This window comes from Tigriopus californicus, chromosome 9 (assembly GCF_007210705.1).
Source record: "Tigriopus californicus strain San Diego chromosome 9, Tcal_SD_v2.1, whole genome shotgun sequence".
Classification (NCBI taxonomy): Eukaryota; Metazoa; Arthropoda; class Copepoda; order Harpacticoida; family Harpacticidae; genus Tigriopus; species Tigriopus californicus.
Window position 1 is genome coordinate 5,746,248 of NC_081448.1, and position 15,018 is coordinate 5,761,265.

General features: G+C 41.4%; 3 protein-coding genes across 3 annotated transcripts; 2 read left to right on the forward strand and 1 right to left on the reverse strand.

Annotated features, from left to right (window-relative positions):
- Positions 1-1,644: 1,644 nt before the first annotated feature.
- Positions 1,645-7,214, reverse strand: LOC131886618 (serine/threonine-protein phosphatase 1 regulatory subunit 10-like). Its single transcript, XM_059235007.1, has 3 exons — positions 7,074-7,214; positions 2,125-5,216; positions 1,645-2,057 (listed from the first exon to the last, which is right to left on the reverse strand). The coding sequence occupies exons 2-3, from the start codon at positions 5,178-5,180 to the stop codon at positions 1,940-1,942; spliced, it is 3,174 nt and encodes a 1,057-aa protein (XP_059090990.1). The 5' UTR covers positions 5,181-5,216; positions 7,074-7,214; the 3' UTR covers positions 1,645-1,939.
- Positions 7,215-8,009: 795 nt separating this feature from the next.
- On the forward strand, positions 8,010-9,390 carry LOC131886623 (sorbitol dehydrogenase-like). The gene is made up of 3 exons (XM_059235010.1): positions 8,010-8,322; positions 8,394-8,793; positions 8,868-9,390. Exons 1-3 carry the CDS (start codon positions 8,105-8,107, stop codon positions 9,309-9,311), a joined length of 1,062 nt encoding a protein of 353 aa, XP_059090993.1. The 5' UTR covers positions 8,010-8,104; the 3' UTR covers positions 9,312-9,390.
- Positions 9,391-10,464: 1,074 nt separating this feature from the next.
- LOC131886624 (beta-1,3-galactosyltransferase 5-like) lies at positions 10,465-12,452 on the forward strand. Its single transcript, XM_059235011.1, has one exon. The coding sequence runs from the start codon at positions 10,977-10,979 to the stop codon at positions 11,973-11,975; it is 999 nt and encodes a 332-aa protein (XP_059090994.1). The 5' UTR covers positions 10,465-10,976; the 3' UTR covers positions 11,976-12,452.
- Positions 12,453-15,018: the final 2,566 nt, after the last annotated feature.

Consider the following 15,018-nt stretch of genomic DNA (forward strand, 5'->3'; position numbering starts at 1 on the left):
GTTAAATCTTGACCCAAGCATCTCCATCCATATTCAAATGACTCATGCCGTCATCGATAGCTAACTTAACTTATAGAGAGAGTTAAATTGGGATCAGAATGGTTTAGGCAGTTATGAAAAATCGGATGGAAAAAGATTTATTTTATAGTTATTTTTACGCTATGACATGACCAAGAGTCGCAATAAAAGATTATTATTATAATTTTGAACGCTATTGGGAGTAAATTGTTCGAACAAAACTGAAAAGCCCTCAGCTCAGCCAAGGTTTTAGTAAGGCACGGTGGTTATATCTTCTGGTTAAGTGTTTGCTCAAATGCCAAGACATCTAGATATGTTTTTCTATGTCAAAGAAGCAAAAGGAACAGCTTTTGTAAAATACACATGTTAAAAGTAGCTCAGATACGTGTATTAAATAACTTAAAGTCCATTAAAATGGATCAATGTTAAAAACATAGTCAATCAGTATTAAACGTACTCTTAGTCATGTATTGACGTAAAATTTCATAAACTTCTATTGAGCGCATGCTTAGTTGTTAACTTAGCGTTTAAGGTTGCGTTTTACGCCCTCAAAGATCAAAAAATGGCCTAATTATGTCTTCAGTTATTCCAAAGTAATTTGATTGTCTTTTTCAATTACACGACAAGAAATAATATTTCTCCATTTTCTTTAAGATTTCTTTAAATGCTAAAAGTAGCAAAAATGTCGCTTAAAGCTTAAAAAAGTTGTAAAATTGCCTTTCATTTTACCTAAGTGCCAAAAGCTACACTATCCTATTGTGTTCCTAAAATATTTGAACGATACATGTGACAGTTTAATTTTCAAAATTGTCACTTTTTGCAATGATTAATTTCTACGCATTAGCGATGTTTTCATTGAACGTTAATATATTTTGGTCAAAGTTCAAAAATAAGCTTGATTAAAGTTGCGATTGACAAGTATGGCATCACAATTGTGAAATATTGACATTTAGTAAGTTTTCAGTTATATTGCAAACTATATTCGGGTTTTTCTACCTGCTTCAGAAAAGTGAAATATTTCCACTTATATTTTAGGGATAGAAAAAGCTTATTATATTTCTTAGCAATTGCTTTAAGATGTAACCGGAGCAATTTGTAGTCAAAATTGATGCAAATGCAATTTTTGAAAACGAAATATCTTCTCGTTTGCTCGATGGATTTAAATACAATTTAGTTGGAAACACAACTAAGGCTACTCCCAACATCTATTGATTACGTTTTTTAAATTTTTTATCTCTTTGTAGGTTTTAAGTGGATTAATATTCTAATCTGAGCTAGAATCCAAGATGATTTTTTTACAAAAGTTGTTCCTTTATTTTCAAGAGTGACCAACATGTACGTGATGTACAAACAAAAGTACTATACAAGTCAGCGATCTGTTACTGTACTTAATCACACCACTCATACTCNAAGAACAAAAATCAAATAGTCATAGATATGGTTTTGCAAATCTTGCTTTCAGGGGAAAGAAAATTTGGTCCAGAAATCCGAAACTAAGCCTTTGGAAAAGTTCTCCAAATCAGAAATAAATCACTTCATATTTTCAAGAGTGACCAACATGTACGTGATGTACAAACAAAAGTACTATACAAGTCAGCGATCTGTTACTGTACTTAATCACACCACTCATACTCGTCACTATATTTTAGAGACCAGTCAGGCGAACCTGACGTCGAAATAGGCTTTTTATAATACATTGAGGCATTTCAAGCAAGCACTTTTTTGTTCATCTGTGGTCCCTCATGACTTGGGTAAAAAAAATATAACAATTGTATTGAACTTTAACTTTTGAGTAGAATTATCAATATATTTAATTGTTGGTAATATTATACGAAAGGTAGTCTTGACATGAATGATTCTGAATGGAGTTAAGTGCCTGAAAATTACATGCACTGATGAGCTCATTGTTCTCTGCATCGAATCAATGGATAAAGCGACAGTTGTCGCCGTCTCTACAATGACCGGTCTTGAAGAACACGCAAGGCTTTGTTTTGATTTTGTAATCATTTTCCGGAAGATGGCCTAAACGACGATCATCTCTGCAAATGGAAAGGACAATCATTATTCATTGCGTCTTACTTACTAACTCTGAATATCAATCATTACCTGAAGTTCCCGCGGAAGCTTCCTCGAGGAGGGAAACCTCGACCCCTCCCTCGAAAACCATGAGGTGGTGGTCCTCGAAGAGGGGGTCCTCCAAAGGGCGGCATGGGACCTCCAGGTCCACCATAAGGAGGTGGACCATAACCGTTGATGGGTGGTCCTCCCATGGGTGGTCCTCCCATTGGTGGTCCTCCCATCGGTGGTCCCCCCATCGGTGGTCCTCCCATCTGTGGGGGATAGTCATTGGGACCATATCCAAAACCAGGATCCCCACGGTAACCGTTGGGCGGAGGAACTGGTGCTGGACCTCCTGGACCCATTGGCGGCATCGGGCCCAAATGATCAAGATGAGGTTCGTTCAAAGGTAATGGGGACTCATCGGGTTGAGTTTGTTCTGTCGTTTCATTGGGGATCATGCCGAGTGCAATCATAGCTTGGGTTTGCGCAACCAGAGTTCCTTTGTCTTCGTCACTTAACTTGGCTGCTTGCTGGAGCGGTGGAATCAAATTGTGAAGGTTGCCAACTTTGTTCAGAAGGTTGCTCAAGGCTGGCGGAAGCGGCAAGGATGTTTCAAAGTTGGCAGTTCGATCCACTTCGTTGATATGGGGTGCAGGCCAACCTAATTCAACAAAGCTAGTGACACTCTCGTCACCTCCTTCAACATCATCGAGAGGAATCTGAATTGGGGCGTCCTTTGGAAAGTTTTCAGAATCCGGTTCTGCGGGCGTTGTTGGGGTCATTTCACGACTGAAGTAAAGGGCCTGAAGGACGTTGCCCTCCCGTTTAGCTTGAATCTCTCTTTCCTTGCTACTAGCACCGTGTACAAAATCAGGGTTTGTTTCACTCTTAGGAGCATTGAACTTAACGGGATTGTACCAAGGGATCAAGATTTCCTCATCAATTGAACCTTTCGACGTTATGGCGGCCTTCTCCATTTGGAGTTCCATACTGCGCATATTCTCAAACTTGATCTTGTTCACATTGACACGCTCGTCTTCATCCAACTCGAAAAATTTCACAGCCACCAAGTTGGATTCGGGCTTCCACGTGATGCGTTTCTTCTGGCGATCTCTACCCCGATGGTAAATCAAAATTCCTCTGACATCTCTAGGCATCACTTCAGGCTCGTTCAAAGGCATTTCGTCCTCTGATACTTGTTGGTCTTTCGGTGAAACGGATTTCCGGTTTCCCTTTTCATTTGGAAGAGAATCCTCTTGAGCTTCTTCCTTCTCCTCCTCTTGACTCGGGTCATTATCATCGGAATCGTCCATAACTTTGGGCTTCACGCTCGCGGGCTTCTTCTCTTCTGTAGCTTCATCATTGGTTTCCTCCAAGGTATCTCGGTAAAAGCTGAACACCGGAGGGGGAGCAGAGTCTTCATTCGATTCCTCTTTTGTGTCATTTTCGATCGGGGAACTTTTGCCCTTTTCTTCTGAATCGTTTTCAAGGGTGGTCTTCTCGGCCTTTTTCTTCTCAGCAAGCACATCGGAGAGCCGTCGCTTCTTCTTTCGCGGTTCATCTTTATGAATGGAGCTAAATATGGCATCCATGAAACCAGAGCTGTCCAAGACATTGTGAGGCGAGGAAGACTTAGTTTTGGGGCTGTCATTATCGCTAGGCCTCTTCTTCTCAGGAATAACCAATGATGGAGGTTTCTTGAGATCTCCGATTCCATCCAGACTAGCTCTTTTAGACGACAGTACTGAGGTATGGGAATCCTTTCTTGAGAGGGAGTCACGGCGAGAATCCTTTGCATCCTTATGAGAGGACCCGTTGGCAATTGCGGAAGTATGATCCCGTTTCAGAGAGGAAGACGAAGGCGAATGATGGTGTTTGGACGAATTACTTGAGTCTTTGGACTTGGTCTGACTCGGCGAAGTAGAAGCCTTGGTGAGACCCTCCAACAGGGCAGCGGTCTTGTTCTTGTTCAAGGGCGTCTTGACAGTTTTGGGCTTAGAATCCAGACCACCAAGCATGTCTTCGAAGCTCAAGCCACTTTTCTTCTTGTCTTCAGATGTTTTCTTGGGAATTTTGGGGATCTTTGCCATTGACGGTGCTCCGCCAAAGCCAACTTTATTTAAGGTATCCTTGTCCTTCTTGGCTTGTTCCTCTTCTTTAAGTCGGCGGGCGATCTCCTTAATCCGTCTTTTCTCGGACGGGTCCACTTCATCCCGATGATCAGGTCTGAATTTCCTACGCTCTCGTTCCTTATCTTTGTCCACATTTTCTCGATCCCTATGTTTCTCTCGATCCTCACGCCTCTTTTTCCGATCGTGTTCCCTATCCTTCTCCTTGCTGGATCTCTTAGATGACCCATCCTTGTCTTTGCTGCTGCTCCTGTGACTATCAGACTTGTGCTTATTACTGTGGTGGTGATTATGATGGAGAACGTCCTTGCTTCGCTGTCGCTTTAACGACTCTGAGGTCGGCTTTTTGATGGAGTCCTTTGGGGCGGGTTTGGTCTCCTTTTTAATGTTTTGAGAAACCTCTTCAGTCATGCTTTGGAGCACGGAAAGGCCGTTGGACTCGTGAGACGTGTCCTCTTCGCTGGATTTGTCATCGGCCTTTATCTTGAGGGTTACTTTAAGTGGAGCATTTGGAGTATCTTTTGTGGGAGAGACCACATTCACCCACTTATTGTAAACATCGGATGCTAGCTCCTTCACTGTAACCGGAGCAGTTTCTTCTGCTCGTAGCTGGTTTATGAGCCTAGGTGCATGATTGTTCTCTACATTGTCCTTCAATCTATTTGAACTTATTGGACAGAGAGCGAAGAGCTCTATCATTTCATAGCAGAAAGCCCAGTTTTGATTCTTGACAGCGTCACTGAACCAAACATTGACCAACTCCCAACCCTGTTCGCCTAAGAATCTTTCTAATAGATTGGGAGTGGTGGCTTTTAAGATCTGAACGTAAATGCATTTGGAAACGAGTGTTCGCGAGAATTTGTGCATAAGTGTGACAATGCGAGTGACTTCGTCAGTGGATTTAATTCCACCACTTGGAGCCAACAAAACCCCAAGGGTCTGGAGTAATTGATTCGGGTCGATTCTTGGCATGATTCCTTTTATTTCCCAAGGTTCATATTCTCATCACTAAAAAGCAAAAGAAAAAATTATGAGATCTAGTTGTTTATTAGGAACACTAGTTAATTTACACATCTAATCTGACTACTCATATTCATTATCAAATAATATCAATGGATTGGAAAACGAGACCATGTGGAGAGTCAACTCGTGCTCTCTTTCGAATGAAGGTGTTCATTTTCATCCGTTATGCATTCTGCTTAAAACTTTTGACTTCCTTTCCCAAAGTTCAATTTGATCTATCAGAATATGTTTTTCAATTGCATGATGTTACGTTGAGGCGTTTGCAAAGTTGATTTTTGAAAAGAAATTGGCTTGTAAGCTTAAGATATTAGCTTTAAATGTATAACGGGGATTTTGCACACGTGGCTATTCAGAATAACAATTCACATACAGTTGTACTACAAAAAAAACTAGAAAGCTTTCTCGATCAACATTAGGAAGAGAGAAGTTTTACACTAGACCAATCTGTACAGGTTCAACAAATGCGCACAAGCACGCCTATCAGAGGAGGCGTCATTTGAAGACTAACGTAATTCGTAGAAAACGGCTAAATCAGTCAGTCACCTAATTCCAAGTTCATGGCACACATACGCAAGTAGTGCTAGCATAAGCTAGATCCTAAACCTACTCTTATCCCTGCGAAAGCTTCTCAATCACGAGGGCCTTGTAGTTGCACACCAAGGCGTACGACATATATAAACTTTTACTGGAAGCCTCGGGCTTAAAGCGTGGCGTTCTGATCGCCCTCGCATGTATTGTGCAAAGATACACGGCTAGTACGAGTTGTCTCTCCTATCAGGTTCTAGTCCAATTTTCAGCAGGAGAGTCACCCATGTCTGATGCAGAGCTCCAGAGTTTCGATGTACATTTCTCAGCGCTTTACAGACTGGATCGAGAGTGGATCTCAAACTTAAGTATACGAGGACCAGGAGAGGTTCAGATACATCTAAAGCGGGCGCTCAAGCCTGGGTGGCAGCTGGGACTTAGCCAAAGATGGCGCTGTTCAGTCTGCATTAAACGGGCTTTATTCTAAGAACTGAAATGCTGACGCGTTGGATCTGGTCACTGGGCAAGAAATCGTTTTAGTAAAATCTCTTGCAGTATAATATGTAAACACCAGCCAGAAGATTTCGGTATCTGGACTTAACCGATCAATGATAAACAAGGGCCGAAGCCTTTTGTAATGCACAAATTAGCCAAATCCAATATTCTTCCACGACACCCTTTACATGGATATTGATGGAACCCTTGATAATACTAGTGAGTAATGCTAGTTTAAGGTAGGTATACTAACATTCCAACGTCAATGATTTCAACAACCTTCACTCTGGGACCAACAATGTCTTCAAAGATTTTTAAGTTCCGAGAAAAATGTTGGCAGGCTGGCAGTATATCGGGCTGGCCAACACGAAGGAGTCAACGAGCCCAACGTTGGTAGCTAGGGGTCTAAGCTGGCGTCACCATCCACACCAGAAAATGGGACGCAGCTTGGAGACGCTTGAGCAGCTTGAATGGCACAACGACGGCACAAAATTCTCGGCACCATCGGTTAAAAGCTGGGGAGTTCTGGGCGCGTGGTCGTCGACTCCAGGAACGCGAGCACCTTTTCAGATGTACGTCCAGGAACGGGACCCACAGGGCCCAGGCTGGCAGCCCCTTACACGACGACGACCCCACGAGATCATCGAAGGCAAGCCCGCTTTGCACCAAGCTGTCAAGATGGCGGCCTGACTCCTCTATGAACGGAACCTTAAGATGACGTAGGCCAAATCTTTTACACGCTTTTCAGCCGAGGAAATTTAATTTTCCTTCTTAATTCAACTTGTATAGTATCTATGGGAAGATAATACTTGGTACACGTACGATTAATTTTACTTTACTAGACCCCAAATGGATGAAGAAGTAGTTGGGTGGTAGACGTATCCTCTTGAAATCCGAACGTAGGTCCTCCTCTTGAAATGAACACAATGCGACTGATTCTGGCAAAGGCGAGAGAGTGATTGTACGAACAGCGTTGCCACGCCAAGGCAGCAGAACAAGACCAGAAGAAAAAGAAAAACGGTCTTCCAGGAGAAAAAGACGGCAAGTAGGTTGAAAATTCAATCATGAAGTGAACACTGTTACTTATAAAGCGATCGAAATCAGGAGCTAAGAGAGAATGTGTTATGTTCTGATATGATTTTTCATAAATAGGCCACCTGGAACCTGACTTTTGGGTGTCTTTAGTTATTTTTGGCAGCGCTAGATAACAATGAGGACGGGCCAATGAAGGCTAGGAGTTACTGAGAGAAGGCAAGGACAGCGTTGGCGTACGTAGAGAGCTATCTTAAAAGAAGCATCAGGTGCATTTGCCGAATCTAAAATCTGCGCTCTCTATTTCTGATAGTACTGTGAGAGTTGTTTTGAAAATAAAATTCGCTCGAAATTCATAGTTGCTAAATGGTCTATTTTGAACTGCAAATGAGATATATTTTCGAAATTGAAAACAAATTGGCTTAAAAGCCATTCAGCTTTTATATCAGCCAGCTTTTTTTTTTATGAATACAGAATCACAAGGAAGTCTCCCTTCTGTCTCACTATGCAGAGTCACTAGGTAACAATACAAACATTTGTCCTAGTAAACATTTGCAAATAGTAGGATCATAATTTGGTTGTCGGACCACATATGTTCACATTTTTATCCGAAACATATCTAACAAGAGCCAGAATGACATCAAAATAAGCCTTGGGTTATCCAATCAAACAGGTTCATCTCCGCGTGTGTCACAGAGTACGCATATGCCATTGAAAACAACTCTCTCATATAAATTATCATTCCAAGTAAAGACCAAAACAAACGGCGTGCTCAAAGTGAGCGTAGTTTTGAACAGGATCAGATACACTTTGCCTTCACGATGACCGACAACCTTACTGCTGTGCTAAAATGTGTCCATGACATTCAATTGGAGGACAGAAAAATACCCGAGCCGGCTCCGGGCGAGGTTCTGATTCGCATGGACTCTGTGGGCATCTGTGGCTCAGACGTACATTACTGGACACATGGAGCCATCGGCGATTTCGTGGTTAGAGCCCCAATGGTTCTTGGCCATGAAGCGGCTGGGATTATTGAAAGGTAACTTCAATTGACCCGTCATCTATGGTTATTTCACTGGATCGAATGTCTCTAATTAAACCTTTTTTTAGATGTGGAGATCTAGTCGAAGGGCTTAAAAAAGGAGATCGAGTCGCCATTGAACCGGGTGTTTGTTGCCGTCGATGTTCCTTTTGCAAGGAAGGGCGTTACAATCTATGCCTTGAAATGAAATTTTGTGCCACTCCTCCGATTGATGGAAATCTATGTCGGTTTTACACTCATGCAGCGGATTTCTGCTACAAACTCCCGGACAATGTTTCCTTAGAAGAGGGCGCATTGATGGAACCATTGGCTGTGGGTGTACATGCTTGCACCAGAGCTGGAGTTACCCTGGGTTCGAAAGTCTTGATCTGTGGGGCAGGGCCTATTGGTTTGGTAAATCTACTCACCGCCAAAGCCATGGGAGCATCCGAGGTTGTCATAACGGATATTGACGCGCACAGACTGAAGGTGACGTTCATTAACTTTGATTTCTCAAAATGGCCATCATTGGTAAAAGACGGATTGCTATGATTGGCTTTCAGGTGGCTAAAGAAATGGGAGCAACTGGCACTTACTTGGTTCAAAAGGGAGTTACCAATGATCAAATGATCGAAGAAATCAGTGGTCAATTCGGCGGAGAAATGGCGAATGTAGGCATTGAATGTAGCGGTGCGGAATCGAGCATTCGTTTGGCCATTTTTGCCACGAAATCGGGAGGAGTTGTGGTCTTGGTAGGGTTGGGTGCGTCCGAAATCACCATGCCTATTGTCAATGCCTGTGTCCGAGAAGTGGACATTCGAGGCATCTTCCGGTATGCTAATTGTTATCCCAAAGCTATTTCGATGGTCGCCTCTGGAGCAGTGAATGTCAAGCCCTTAATAACTCACCGATTCCAATTGGAAGAGAGCGTTGAAGCCTTTAAAACAGCCAAAACTGGGGCTGGTGGAGCCATCAAGGTCATGATCAAGTGCAAGAACGAAGGTTAGAATTTTCTTGACAACTTTTACATGTTCGTCAATACTTCGAACAAGGAAATCGCGGCCAAATAAAAACCGGTAATTTTAAGTGTTATCTCTATCTGCTTTGAAGGAAGCTATTCATTTCATTACTTCATCCTCGTTGTCGAAGTTAAAACCAAAACAGAATTTTACCAAAGCGAATCACGATAGATATACAATTTAGATGTGATCAGAATAAGAATAAGATCCTCACCTTGTCCTTTTGGTGCCCACGATATAAGATTGTAAAACCAAAATTAGCATTTGAGATCAACGCCTCATTCATGGACCACCTCGGTCTGCCAACTCAAATTTGTTGTTAAACCAAATATCATATAAAGATTAAACGATACAAAATTGACGATCTACACCCTTTCATTCTAGTAGTGATGGGGATTACATCCCCTGGAGTGTTTAGAAAAGCCTGTGACAAAACCAAACCAAAAAAACATGAAAAAATGGTCCACATTCGAATGGCTTTGCAGTGCTGGTAAAAAATGGACTCGGTTGGATTTGTAGCTCAGATGTGCATTTCTGGAAGCATGAAGGTAACGCTTACGCCATGGTCGAATCACCAATGATCTTGGGACACGAAGGGGCTGCTTGGGTTGACAGGTTAGATCCGATAACGATCGTAGTTTCTAAACATCTATAAAGGTTATCGACTTAAATCTTTTCCCGTAGCATTATAGATATGGTCCAAATGTGCAAGGTCTCAAAGTTGGATATTTCGTTTGCATCGAGCCTGGCCTACTTGTGGCATGTGCAATATGTGTAAAAGGGGATTATACACTGTTAACAAAAGATGATGTTCTATTTAGCTCCACCATTTGACGGTATGCGCTGTAATCCTTGCTGCCATCAAAAAGGTTTGTTTCAAATTTGTGGAGTCAATCAATCTGAGCAAAGGCTAATGTGCTAACAAAGTTGTTAATGTCAATATCAATGAGCATTAACTTTAGGTTCGTGTATGTTTACTCAGGTGCATTCATTAATCGTAACGTAAACCAAAACTAAGGTGGTCCTCTTTTAGGTTCCTCTCAGATCAGAATCATCTGCCACCCTCAAGCTAAACATTGGTGCTGAACCAAATAGTTTGAAGAAGCAAGTGCTCCATTACAATTTACAAGTTACAATTGAGTGTAGTGTAGCAGAAAGTAGCATTTCTTTGGATATTTCTGTCACACTCTTGGCTCTGGGTACGTCAAAGTGATCCTCCCTTTAATATCAATCTGTGTTTAGAAAGTGGACCAGTCGAGAAGTTCGATGATATGCAAATTCTTATCCCGCGGCAATTGAAATGGTGGCCAAGAAATTGGAAATTAATAGTTCGAAAACCGTTGATAACTCAATGCTTAGAACTGACAAAGACTAGAAAATCACAAAATCGCCTAATAGAATATCGACAGGGTCATTAAAGTGTTGGTCAAATGTGACTCATAAAGCAAGTACACAAAGTAAATGATTATCAACCAAATTTGTAAAACCCTCGTACATTTTACAGTTAGTTTCATCATTTGGTATGATTTTGCTCTTCAGCTGGTGTGTCATGAACATGCTGAGTCTACCTTTACCTGAGCCGAGTTTTGTCTGTGTTGATGATGTCTCACGGATATGTACGTGACTTGTGTTGGAGCTTAATATCGAGTGAGTATGTCAAGTACTTCAGTTGTGTGGACATTTGTGATAGTGTGTTGTGTTGTCGCCAAGGTCAAGTCGTTTGATCTAACGTTCGTTCAAAGACCATGGGTGCTAACTGCGAACAAGTGTGCCAAAGATTCAACTATATTGAATCTGATCCATTCACATGCAAAGAGGAGGGAGTTTCGTGATGCCATCCGAGAGACTTGGGCTAATCAGCCAAACTTTTTAACTGTTTTCGTTTTGGCCAGAAGTGGCAGTGACGAGCTGGAGGAATCGACAAAAGCTGAAAGCGAACAATTTGGTGACATCTTAAAATTAGATTTTTTAGATTCCTACAAGAACCTCACGTTCAAACACGCCTCAGCCTATCGATGGGCCATCGAAAACTGTCCCGACGTCCAGTACATCTTAAAAGCTGACGATGATACTTTTGTCGACACCTTACATTTGCCAAGATATATTCAAGCGTTTGATATGCTTCCAAGCACTTCGTTCATTCTATGCTATGTTCAAACCACGGAGAACCCCATCAGGAATCCTAAAGGCAAAAACTCAAAGTGGTTCCTAGACTTAAATGAGTATCCGAGGGATGATTTCCCCAATTTTTGTGCCGGAGCCGCTTACCTCACAACTCTTGGTGCGATCAAGTTGATCTATGAGCAGTTGTCCGACACTCCATTTCTTTTCATAGATGATGTCCTCCTGACCGGCTTGGTTGTTGAAAACTTGCCAAGCATTATACATTTGGATTGGAAAGAGGCCTTCTTATCGAGGCATGAGAGCGATCGTAAAGACCTTTTGGATCCAAAAGTTGGGTTTTATTCGCCCCTATTTATGGTCGCCATGGACTTAAAACCGGTTGAAATGAGAATCATTATGCAGAAAGCCCAGCTATGTGCTAGTAGGCAAGCAGAGTGCTACGATTTAATTCATAAAAGCTCCGAGCTTCAGCAATTCAGACCACCAATCATTCCAAGAAAAAATTCATGGAGACACATTGAGTTGTGACAAAAGACTCACAAGGATAAATGAAGCATTCCTAATATTTGCCAAAACAAATTGCCTGGAACTTGACCTGCGATTGCCAATTATCACGACCGCAGATATCCTCAGAAACCCCTCGTCCTCGATAAGCACTTAAAAACCTAGGACTTTCAACGCAACTCTTATTCTGTACACACTGGTCAGGAAGGAAGAGGAGCGACAGGTATAAGCTCAAATTGCCTCTTTATTGACAAATCAAAATATTGTAAAACTGCGGATTAGTGACGAAAAATACAGCACCTGTGTGTGATGGAGAGTTAAGTATTAAAAGTCGGGCATTAGTTCGTAAATTTGACCTCATTTCATTGACACTTTTCTACATCAATGCTATCTGATTGTCATAATGAAATATATCAACAGAAAGAGACGGAACCGATCTGACCTTGAATTGGCAGTGTTTGCGTTGATATTACTGTCTCTCACAAGTTAAGGTGTTCACAATTTAATTCTATTGAAGCTGTATACGAAGATGAGTCACAGAGATCGATAACAGAAAGTCATCATTTTTCAACTTAAGTCTTAACACTTTGAACTGAAGGTTTGGTGATTCCAGTATTGTCTGAGCGCCAGCGTCAAGCAGAAAACCGTGGACCGGCTTGGCCAAGGAAGGGCGATCTACTGGTATGGGCCCTTACAATTTTTATCTTCTTTTAGCATCACTGACACAACCAGACCAAATCCAAGGCTGCTCTCGAATACCAAATTAGCACTATATGAATGAGTGCCTAATCCATCTTTAATGCCTCTGTCCATTTTTTCCCAACCTGCTCAGTTACACCGGAACCTTCTACAACAAAGGCTGGGGGGGGGGGTAATTTTAACATTTGTTAGCATCCTGCATTTCATACACTTTATCCTCATAAAATTGGTGGAACTGATTGAATTTTGCCATGCAATACAAGTACCAGCCAAAACCACTAGAAGTGATCAGTTCCGCCAATTTAACAAGAATTATACACGTGATTTAAAGGAAATTCAAGAAAACATGTACGTAGTGCAGAACCCTGATCTTGGGCATTTTGCGGAGGATGAACTGGACAAACATCAAAGCCTACCTGCACTGGGCATAGACTGATTATGTCATTTATTTCGATTTTTCGACTTATTAAAGCATACAGTATTCTGATATTGAGACAAGATTTTCCCACAACGACAGAATTACACTAAAAATGACTTTTTGAGTTTTGTAGAAAAAATACACTCAATAGTAGAAAATTCAATTGGATCACGGTGCGAGTTAGTTGTGACGTTTGTATAAATTCTCCCTCGAAAAAATGTCCAAAATCAGAGCGCTGAACAACATATTTCTTTAAAACAATATAAAATTAGGGAAAACCATTTGACGCTTTGTGTTCATACTATGAATAAAGTTGTAAACGAGCCACAAAACGTAACTAAAAACCCCAACAAACATTGAGATTAGCACTTCCTCTCGAGTCCGGCCACCGGACTCGAGAGGAAGATTTTGAGGCTTAGTTTGCCTACATTTGGGTACGCATTCGTTGTTAGTGTTGTAGAGATTTAAGAGAGCCTTCAGACTTATAAAGCCAGGACTTGGGGCTATTCTCTAAGAGATTTTGAATCCATTTGTCTTTTGAGTCAACATAATGATTCTTACCAGCTAAACTAAACATGTCTAATTATACACATGTGTCACGGTGGCTCATGCATCAATTCAAGGTTAAGAAATGGACAGAAATACCCGTGAAAAAGTGATCAAAGTTTTATAACACATTCCATGTTCATTTCAAGAAATGATCATCCCGTCACTTAGAATAAAGATGACCTCCCTCAATAAGTGTCTTAACTTCTTATTGAACCAATAATCAAATTGGCCTTGAGGCGGCTTGCGCTTGAGATTGTAGGCGTTGACAGATGAATTCAGAATGATGTAATGGAAAACCTAAAAAAAAGGATTTTAGTGACCAAAAAGAATATACCTAATTATTCTATTAATCAAAAGCCAGTTAAGCATAAATCTTGGGCGTTGACAGTTTGACAGGAAAGTTTTCGTTTGTCTCATTCATGTTTCCTGCAATTCTATTGCTCATGTGAGGAAATGCTTACCATGTCAAAAAGGATGAATAAATGATCAAAAGATGTGAGGAGAGTCATAAAAGTCATTGATTGAGTTGGATGAAGATCAGTGTTTATTGAGCACCATCAAACCGCTCAAGTCCCCGCCTGCAACAAACTCATGGCAACTTTTTGTTACATCAAAGTCCTGAAAAATGATTGAGCTATTTATCCCACCCTCAAATTAATGGTGGCTATAAATCAAAGGTTCAAGACAGGGCTAATTCATGGACTTCCAAAGATATGGATCTGCAAAGGAAAATATAAAAAAAAACCGACGCAAACAATTCGACGGGAAACCCGTTTACAGTCCAGGTTTCTAGAAGTCCTTAATCAAAGACACATTTTGCACAATTGTATTAGAATGTACATCCTGTTCAATACTTCATCATGTGGCTGAATGTCATTTTAATGCCCTCCTACATAAAGTGTAAATCATTTGGTGTATGTGATTAAATTTTGATTTGAGTTATAACAAGGTTGAACATGAGAATGAACCGTGATATGATGTATACAAAAAACATACAATAGAGCCCTATATATATATAAACTATTGGAACACAATACTTCCCTCCTCTGTTCTTGGGAAGATCGAAAGCGAGAACGAAAGAGCTCGAGCCACCGACGGACCACTCGAGCAAGCAGGCTGCCCAGTAACCCATCCGCTGCCTTCACTCCCGAACAGCCTTCGTTCTTTGCCCTCCTCCATACTCAGCACCTCCTCAAAATTTGGACCGCCAAAGCCCAGCTGTGGGTTGTGGGTGTGTGGGAGTGTGGGAGTGTGTAGCATTTGGAGTACATGGAGCCTCTACTGCATTTAGTACTAGAGACGAGAGATCCAGGCGGATTGGTCTTCTTCTCATGCACAACAACTAGGGCTCAAAGAACTCTGCATGAGGGACCAAAATGGAAGTAAAACAACATGAGGGTC